At 38.0% G+C, this 10,301-nt stretch overlaps 1 protein-coding gene across 8 annotated transcripts in view; it reads right to left on the bottom strand.

The window, feature by feature from the left end:
- Positions 1-3,203: 3,203 nt before the first annotated feature.
- RHOT1 (ras homolog family member T1) overlaps positions 3,204-10,301 on the bottom strand; it is a 61,265-nt gene continuing 54,167 nt past the window's right edge. For 2 of the 8 annotated variants that reach the window (XM_079799210.1, XM_079799213.1), the window contains 2 exons: positions 6,376-6,449; positions 4,805-4,938 (listed from right to left, as the gene is read on the bottom strand). In XM_079799210.1, the coding sequence (XP_079655336.1) occupies positions 4,931-4,938; positions 6,376-6,449 (82 nt within the window). In that variant the 3' untranslated portion in view covers positions 4,805-4,930. Of the gene's footprint in view, positions 4,939-6,375; positions 6,520-10,301 lie in introns of all 8 variants that reach the window. The other 6 variants (XM_079799212.1, XM_079799211.1, XM_079799207.1 and 3 more) reach the window with 5 other exon arrangements.

Raw genomic sequence — 10,301 nt, 5'->3', positions numbered from 1 at the left:
GATAGATCAACCAAAGGACTTGTGTGCTTGCATATGAGCCTAACCAGTGATCACGGACAACAGGGGGATGGGGGCATGCGTGTGGGGGGGTTTGGGATGGGAATGGGGGGGTGATGACAAATATGTGATACCTTAATCAATAAAGTAATTAAAAATAAATAAAAATTATACTTATGGCCCAGCAGTGTGACTCAGTGGTTGAGCGTTGACCTATGAACCAGGTCACAGTTCCATTCCTGGTCAGGGCACATGCCCAGGCTGTGGGATTGATCCCCAGTAGGGGGCGTGCAGGAGGCAGCTGATCAATGATTCTCTCTTATCATTGATGTTTCTATCTATCTCTACCTCTCCCTTCCTTTCTGAAATCAATAAAAATATATTTCAAAAAAATCAAAATAAGACTATACTGTGACAAGTGGAAATTACATGACATTCAAATTTCAGTGCTTATAAGTAAAGTTTTATTGAAATGCAGTCAGGCGCTGGTATGGCTCAGTTGGTTGGGTGTTGTCCTGTACACTGAAATGTTGCCGGTTTGATTCCCGGTCAGGGTACATGCCCACAATGCAGGGCATGCAGGAGGCAGCTGATCGATGTTTTGCTCTCCCTCTCCCTTCCTCTCTCTCTAAAAATCAATTAAAAAGAGGGTGGGCTGGAGGAGGTCAATGGGGGAAAAAGGGGGACATATGTAATACTTTCAACAATAAAGAATTAAAAATTTTTTTTTAAAAATCAATTAAAAAAAAAGAAATGCAGTCAGACTTATTTGCTTACATGGTGTCTGTGACTCCTTTCTCACTGACAGCATTGAGTAGCTGCAAGTCTCTAATGTTTACTATCTGACCCTTTACAGAGAAAGTCCGCAACCCATAAGTTACTACATTACAGCGTATAGACCCATATCATTCCAATAAACACTTGCAAGGATTATTTGATTATAAAAGACTTATATGTAAACCAGGAATAGGAAAATGCTGAAAGAGGAAAACATGTTCTTGTGGCATTTGGGTTTTTCAGTGTATGAAGACAACACTGGCAATTCCTCTTGGGTGTGCATCAATGGGCAGCTTCCAAACCCAGAAGGAATGACAATGTCTGTTTCACTGTCTGACTTCTGCAAGTGTCTCTGCTAAAGGAGAAAATGAAATCAACAGACCAAACACTATCATTGGAAAATGCAGCTAGGAACCAGACGGCCCTAAGTTAGTGCTTCCTAAGGATGCCAACATCTTGCCTTCTCATCAGTGCCCACACTTTCGGAATCAAAAATAACTGGAACAAATGGTCTGACAAGTGTGGGTGTGCCATGGGGGCCAAGGGGCCAGTTTTTGAATTTGGGACGTACTAGAGAAATCTGACATACACTACTCTGATACTCACAGGTGGAGACTTCCATTGAGCGGAGGGCCAGACAGGTTAACAGACATTTGCGCTCATTGATGGAGTCTTTTGATAGCGTTATAAGAATTACTTGCAAGCTTAGATGTTTTAATAAGTGGGCTACTGGGGCTGGGAATCTGGGGGTCAAGGTTTTTGGAGTGAGGCTACCTGTGTGGAGCATTCTCATACTCTAAACATAAATAAATTTAGCCTCTTGACATGTGATATTTCTCAAAAAGTATCTAGCCCCCAAACAACTTCCTAAAAACACATGGGACTATTAATAATTAAAGGATGGGCCCTAGCTGGTTTTGCTCAGTGGATAGAGCATCAGTCTGCGGACTGAAGGGTCCTGGGTTCGATTTCAGTCAAGAGCACAAGCCCGGGTTGTGGGCTTGATCCCCAGTAGAGGGTGTGCAGGAGATAGCCAATCAATGATTCCCTCTCATCATGGATGTTTCTAGCTCTTTCTCCCTCTCTGAAATCAATAAAAATCAAAATCAATGAATGCATTAATAAGTGGAACAAAAATCCACATTTCTCTTCCTAAAATCAACCAATAAAAGAATGAAATAAAAATGAAAGAATGATGTCAAATAAATGTTACTGAAAACTAGCTCACATACTCATTTTGAAGAGTTGTGCATATTTTTATATTGACTATTATTAGGTCAAATCAAACAAAAGGGCATCAAAGCTAACACCAGGTCCATTCTGAGGGCCTATTTAAGGAAGATTTATGCTCCACCCAGAGTCTGAGTCCTTACCCGTTTCCCCCCTGCTATTCATGGTTCAGTTGCCTTCCCTGAGGTCAGAAAACTGGCCCATCAGTCCACTGTCCGTTTGGTGCCTGCCCCTGACAGGTGATGCACATACGTGCACAGAGAAACCCACAGCCCTCCTGCCGCTCCCCTCAGAGGCCATGTCGGAATGGTTATGTGCTCCCCAATCCCCTGACAGCAGAACCTACTCCCATTGCAGCATTTCTAAGCCCCACAATGTGGGCTGTTGCTGTTTTTGGTCAAATGTGAAAGAGAAAGCTATATGAATGGAAAGAAACGGCAAACATTTGATGTGCTCAGTAAGGCTAAGCTATTCCATTATGCCACAGGACTGCAAACCTTCAAAGCGATGTTTCTTCACATGACTGCCTCACTATTCATTAAAATGTTATGGCAAACAGCCTCAGAATTGTCCATTTAAAAGATAATGTAATTGGTGCAAAGTGAAAGATCTCCTATCTTCAAGTTTCCATTTCCTTAGTACTCCTACAGCTTGCATACTCTGAGCAAATGTTAAAGCTGGAAGAATCCTATTAGTGTATTTATTCATGCAACTCCCTGCATTACCGAGTCTCTAAAGTGGATGTGAAATGAAAAATATCCGCATGAGCCTGTAGGTTAAAGAGGAGACACCGGTGAGCATTCCCTCTGCAAACCTGCCCTGTCTGGCCTAACTGAAGCTGAGAACAGGGGCATGAAGTGGACAGGTGCAGCCTAAACTGCTAGGCTGAGCCGGGGAGACCTGTCAGGAGCTGCAGGGGAGACCTAGGGCACTGCCTGCCTGTCTTCTGTGAATCGGACATTTAAACTTTCATATAAAAAGACTAAGAGAGAAAAATCTAAATAAATAATACAACACTTTCTACCATTTAGCAAACTACCTTTTTGCCCCTGTTTCTCACAAATGCAATAATTTATAAGGAATATTCATAGTTTAGTCTGAACAGGGAAGGACTTGGAAGGGAAGAATTAACTGTCATTGGAAGCTGGGTAACTGACAAATTTATTTGGTAAATGGAATTCTCTCAGAAAATAATGCAAATGAGGAGTTGCCAGATTTTACTTAATTTTACTTTTCCTCAAGTTGGGAATAAAATGGGGGAGGGGAGACAGGGAAGTACACAAGTACATAGGGCACATATTATTTACAAGGTTACAGCCAGTAAATTATGCTGCTAGTAGCTGCTCAAGAAGTGTGTCCTTCAGAGGGAAGGCAGGAGAGGGTGAGTGGGAAGAGATCAATGAACTTGTATGCACATATGCATAACCTGTGGACACAAAGGGATGGTGAGGGCCTGGGGGAGGTTAATGGGAGAAAAAGGAGGACCTAGACCTATGTGATACTTTCAATAATAAAGATTTAAAAAAAGAGAAGTGTGATCTTATAAGAAAACATTTCTCAGAAGAGCAAAGGGTGAAAGTCCATGCTAAAGGAGAAAATAAACATGTGAATCATAGTAGAAAGAACACAAGTGAAGTATGTGCAGAGGAAAACAACGATCTAGACTTTGATTTCCTATTATACATACATATCATACTTGTCTTCTTTCCTAATGAGTATTATATTTTTGTATAAAAGTAACTTTCAAGGTAAGAAGATAGAAAGCCCAGGATTTCACTTACGTCTATACAGGAATATTTACTTTGTAAGACACAAAACCCAGGATCACAGTACACAGTGGTTATTTATTTAAATACTTGAAAAGGTCAATGATGGAAAAAATAGGTTTATCATGAGTTTATATTCATTAGATTTATTTTACCATTTAAAAAAGTGCTGCTTCTAGGTTATCCCAGCCAGACATAGAACACTTCATGATACATGCAGCTGCTGAAATCACTAGGACAGACACAGCCCTTGTAGAATGTTTTACACTTTGGGAGGAAATTCAATTGTTGTAGTGGTGACTGTTTATTTGAACTAAAAACATTGATAATATACAAATCTTTTTTCTCATTTGATTGAAAGGGCTATAAAATTTAACATCCTGACAAAGGAGGCAACATAATCGCGTAGGTAACACCTCTAATTGCCTTTAGCTCCTCCTTCCTTAAAGGCGAGCTTCACACTCAGCTATACATCTGTCTAGCTAGCACGGGCAGCTTCAAGGCTGGCCTACCCAAGTGACTGAAAGAAGGTTGTGCTGGTAAGCTGACAATGACTTGTTTGTTTTTAGAAACGGAGGGAAAGTGGTAAATTGTGCCTCGGGTACCTTAAGGACCCAAAGATCATTCTGAGTAAATGTGAAATAAATAAGTGATCCATGAGTAAATACAATCTCTGAGCTGACTTAAGCCTAGGAGAGTGAGCCAACTGAGCACTAACAATACCATGTAGAAACATCTAGAAATATCATTTCTAGAACTCAGTTTGGGAGACCATATCTTGCCTGAATATGTACATTATTTACAAAACATTCCCTTTTGGCCTCTGGAATTTAGCCACGTTAGTCTGGCTGTTAAGCTGTTTCTTTCCATATGCTAGCCAATACTGCAGTTACAACTATCGTTAAAATACTCTTATGCACGACTTACAAATAATTAATAAAGTAACTCTGCATGTACAAATATGCCAATATTTCTAGCAGAATTTAAAGCATTCAGAATGTACATAAAAGTATTTGTTTTTGGTAGGGGCCAGTATTTTTTTGTTTTAAATCATCGCTGTTTCAATAATGCTTTGTACATGGCAAAGCCCAAAACGGCAAAAACAGTAGCACCAAAACTTGCTCGAAGCCAAAACGTGGAGCTCTTGAGGTCAGCTTGTGTCACGTGCCTGTAGTCAGAAAATATAATTAATGTTTAAAATATGACTAGTATGAAAACACCAGTATTAACAGTCTACTTTTAGGGAAGTATTAGCACACTTGTCAGGCTAATTGCATACAGTAATGCTTAACCAAAAACATTTATCAGTATAGCCACATGTACAATGCTTAGGTGATCATTATCTTACAATGTGGACATCAATAAAAATAACTGTCTTTACAATGAACTACGATTTGAGAGTAAACAACATTTAAATTTTTATACATTTTCTTCACATGGGAAATGGAGAACTTAGACAAATCATGTACCACTTTTTAGTACCACCATGGTCCTTCAAAATGAAAGGGAAGACTGGGATCTCACAATTTTGAGAATCAATTTCAAGGAACTTAATGTGCAATCTTGAGTCCCCAGGAATTGAAAGCTATCTTGTAAGCAGTTAAGCGACAAGTGACAATACTTTTCTAAGAGCAATGCTTAAAGTCAACTTTGGAAATATTGAGCCCCATAAAAATTTACCCAAAAAATAGCAAAGGGGGTGGGGAAGATTTACCAGTTTGCATTAATTTGGTTAATGCTGATTAAAGAAAGGAAAACAAACAAACAAACCTTGGTATTAGTTAGACAGGCAGTGACAATGGTATCAACTAAAGGACATAGTGTAACATGATGGAATGAAAAGTAAATGATGTAAAAAAAAAAAGCCATATTATGCATGACAAGAACAGGGACAGCCTGTACCACAAACTGAGTTTGTGAGCATGCTCAGTTAATAACACTGCTAAGCACCCTCAAGAGTCTCAAGTATGACAGCTTACCATGAAGAGGATAAAGCTTTAAAGCAAAGGTTGGATCATTTTATTCAAGCGTCTCTGAAGTTTTAGTTAAGTGAACACAATTGAGGTGATGTAGAATTAAGAGCTTAGAGAGACTGTCTAGTTCAGGTTATTTTACAACTAAGTTAAACAGATTTGAAGCAAAAATCATACATCATTAAAAGACCAAGACACTGACTGACACATGCAAAAGAGTTAAGAGCCAAGAATAGAAATTGTATAAAACTACTGTGCCTCAGTAATAGTCAAAGAGTGGTCAGATTAGTTATCACGAAATGCAATCTGAACATTCCTGGAAACAAGACTATACTACAATCCAGAGTGCTCCATGCTTGGCACCCTGGCAAAACAACACTCAGCACTCCGGTTTCTTATCCTCCCCAGTTTCTATTAAAAAAAAAAAAATCACTCCTTACATTATTATTATTTTACAAAGCAACGTGATAACACAGATTCATTCCACCTTTCGAATTAGTCCTTTCAACAGGCAATGTATTATTTATTGATTTGTTTGTTTAAAGTTAGGGAGGAGACTACTTAGGTTTGAGTTTTTCCAGCTGGAAAAACTCCAACAAGGCCAACAACCCACTGCTTGTGGGAAATGTTACCTGGCTTCAAGAAAAAGTGGACCATGAGATGACTCCATGAAGATGGAATCTTCAACAGAGCTGACGGCGTGCACCTGGTGAGTAATACTGCCTTCGTCGTCTGCTAACAGCATGGCACCCCACTCAGCTACCCGGGCTCTTAACCTTTTATACACATGCACACAGTTTGCAGTTCACAGCAGAGCTCACAAAAGAAGGGGACTGAAAATAACGTCTCTCAATTAAACAGCCCACACAGAAATTGAGTTGCCACCCTATATGATACATCTTATGCTTTCTATATTTAAAATAAATGTAATCTATAGCAAATTGCAAAACTTAAAAAAATCTATATGTACTCTTTAAACACTCGCATAATAGGCAAGGAAACCTAAGGCTGTAATATACGTTCTTTACATATCCCTCAGAGGCTGGTCTTGGTATATCCAAAACACTAAGGGAAGCCCTTGAAACCAATACCTGAGCCAGTGGTCACCAACCAGTGGTCCGTGGACCACTAGTGGTCCGTGAGGTCCAAAGGTTGGCAACCGCCGCCCTAAGCAGTACCTGACAACATGTGGTGACCATAAGTATTCATTCAAAATGAGGCTAACAACTATTAACCAGAAGGTTTATAGATGTTTCTAATTTCAGACTACCAAAACCTACAAAATACATCTGTGAAAAATTGAGTCCAACATCCCAAATTCATAAACTGTTATGATCTTATGATGAGGGTTTCAAAGTTTACAATTCCAAGTCAATAGAGATGAATAGAATTTAAAGTGAGAACACAGGTTAAACATGCATTAGAGATTTTGCTTCGAGCTTTGGTGTCTGTGTGATTTTTGTGTATTTTCACTGATGGAGGATTTTTCTAAAAATTTTTACATTTATTTTTTAACTTAGGGAGAGAAAGGGATTAGGATTAAAGCTAGCTACAATCACATTAAAATCAGTCAAAATAATTTCTCATAAATATTCAAGTATGGAAGCTTATGCACACAGCTCCTTTTATTGTATTTTAAGAAAGTAATACCATTCAAAAAATAATGTATTCTGACTGACTTTATTGCTTGATTTTCTTTTGCATTTTCAGATAGTAATTATTTTCCCCAAGCTGTAGTATAACTTTCAATAGGCAAAACAGTTCATATTTATATACAAACAACATAGATACATGCTCAAGATATAGCTAGTTAAAAATTGAAGGCAACTATTAACTCCAAATATATTTTAATGATTCCATTAATGTTACAGTAGTTGTTTCAGGCTCTTTTAGTCATGGAAAACCACACTTCTAGACACAGAAAAGCTACTTGGAGAACTATTTCATGCCTTTGCCATGTGCATTTAAAAGCAGCACCAATGAGGCTCTATTTACAGAACAGAAAGCATTTCTAATGGATGGCACATTTGTTGTTGCTTAGGTAACTGAAACATCTGAATAAAGAATAGGGCCATCTTGCACTGGCTGGCGTGCTCAATGGTTAGTGTCACCCTGTGAACTGAAGGGTCACAGGTTTGATCCCTGGTCGAAGTGTGTACGTGAGGCAACCGATGGATGATTTTTCTCTCACATTGATGATTCATTCTCTCTCTCTCTCTCTCTCTCTCTCTCTCTCTCTCTCTCTCTCTCTCTCTCTCTCTCATCAATGAAAAATATATCCTTAGGTGAGGATTAACATATGAAAAAACAAACAAAAAAGAAGAGTGCCATCTTAATTGTATTTCATAAGTATTAAGAACTGAGTCATGCTTCTCATTTTAGGTCTCAAGTAGAAGCAGAATAACAGTTTCATAAAGCTGCCTCCCAATTCATTTCTAAATTCAAGCAAAAATAATTCTTCCATAATTCCAAAGTATAATTCTTTCAAAATGACTCACATAAAATATCATCTTAGAATTATAACATATAGTATCTTATTGCATATTTTTTCTTTCTTCTTAAAGTATTTTAGTATTAAAAAGGTAATATATGCTCATTTTAAGACATGTGAAAAATAAAGTAGGGGAAAAAAATCACCGACAGTCCTATCACCTAAGGCAACTAATTAAAATTTGGGGCATTTCTTTTTAGACTTTTTCTATGTATTTATTAAAAAAAATATTTTTATTGATTTCAGAGAGGAAGGGAGAGGGAGAGAGAGAAACAACGATGAAAGAGAATCATTGATCAGCTGCCTCTTGCACACTCCGCACTGGGGATCGAGCTTGCAACCTGGGCATATGCCCTGTCCGGGAATCGAACCGTGACCTCCTGGTTCATAGATCGAGACTCAACCACTGGGCCACGCCGGCCAGGCTCTATGTATTTCTTACACAGCTGCAAACACAATGTGTATAATTTATATAATTTTATATTCTTTTAAAAACTAGTATGTAAGGACTTTCCCATATATTATAGAAACACAGTTTTAAATAGCTACATTATATTCCATTATCCTAATGGTGGCTATTCTTGATTTACTGGTGACTATAACTAAAGTGATGAATAACTTTATATATAAGACTTCTCTCTCTATTTAGAATAGTTTCCTTAAGATAGTTTCCCAAGATGAATATTACAGGGTTAAAAAGTGTGTGTGTGCAAGTGTGTGTATAAAGGTTCTTTTTTAAATCTATTGCTATGCCAGAATCATTACATTTTCCTACTCTATTTGGAATAAGATAATTTAGTTTAGCAGTATCTCTTTCATAACATAAGAAATGATGACTAACTGCTGAAATATAACCTTAATCAATCAATTTAAGCTTTATTAGAGCTTTCAAGTTCGTAGGCGGATGCTGGCTTTGTGTCTGAGAAGTGCTGAAGGCACATATGTCCATCAGATGACAAACACTTCTTGACACAGATGTGGGAGCCGATCACTATATTTGGGCTTGGGTATTATTAAGGCTGCTACTTAATAAGGCAGAGAGAAGGAAATGTTTCAAAATTCAGGCAATAAAGAGTTAAATTAAGAATTTTCTTTGTGGCCCTAGCCGGTTTGGCTCAGTGGACAGAGTGTCGGCCTGCGGACCAAAGGGTCCTGGGTTTGATTCCGGCCAATGGCATGTACCTTGGTTGAAGGCTCCTCTCTAGCCCAGGCCCTGGTTGGGGCACGTGCAGGAGGCAACCAATTGATGTGTATCTCTCACATTGATGTTTCTCTCTGTCTTTCCCTCTCTCTCCCACTCTCTCTAAAAGATCAATGGAAAAAATATCCTTGAGGATTAAAAAAAAAAAAAAAAAAAAAAAAAAAGAATTCTCTTTGTGAAGAGTCACACCAGGCATATAACAGAGTGACCAAAATTCCCAACTACTTCTGCACAGAATGCCTTAAAGCAGGCATACAAGATGCTTTTGATTAACTCTGCAATTTATGGTAAATATAAGAACATGACTCAAAATCTTTATTGGTTAAATGTATTGAACAAATAATAAAAAAAGGGAATGTTATCAACTGCAATATTTCAAAACATAAAATAATCAAATCCCAAAGGGTTCAATGGCATTAAACCCATTTTAGCTACTCTCAAATAGGATATGTTTAATTTTTTTATTATGTGTCACAGGACTATATATCTGGGATATGGAAACTATATTAAAGAGATCTAAAAATCTGCAAAAATTAGAATGTGTGGAAGGGGGAGTATTCAGTGAGATCCAGATATCGATTAACCATGTCTTGGGTTGCAAGCTATTATGCAGAGGACAGAAAAGTATAGTAGAACATACGGAAAAGCGACAAAGCTAAGAGACTGTAGGAAGAGTAGTTCTACCCAGACTTTTTATCAGGCCTCCCCTAAAGCTTGTCAGAAACAAATTTGAATTTCCTATTTTTAATTTTTGTCACTCATCATTTTATCCTTTCCAAACACAACTCAGAGGTGTACAAATGCACTAATGTGAATGATCTTCTAATTTTATAATTCTATCCATCTATGTATCTCAGGTATGAAGT

Source organism: Cnephaeus nilssonii (assembly GCF_951640355.1).
Source record: "Cnephaeus nilssonii genome assembly, chromosome: 19".
Lineage (NCBI taxonomy): Eukaryota > Metazoa > Chordata > Mammalia > Chiroptera > Vespertilionidae > Cnephaeus > Cnephaeus nilssonii.
This window is presented reverse-complemented; position numbering and strand designations above follow the sequence as displayed.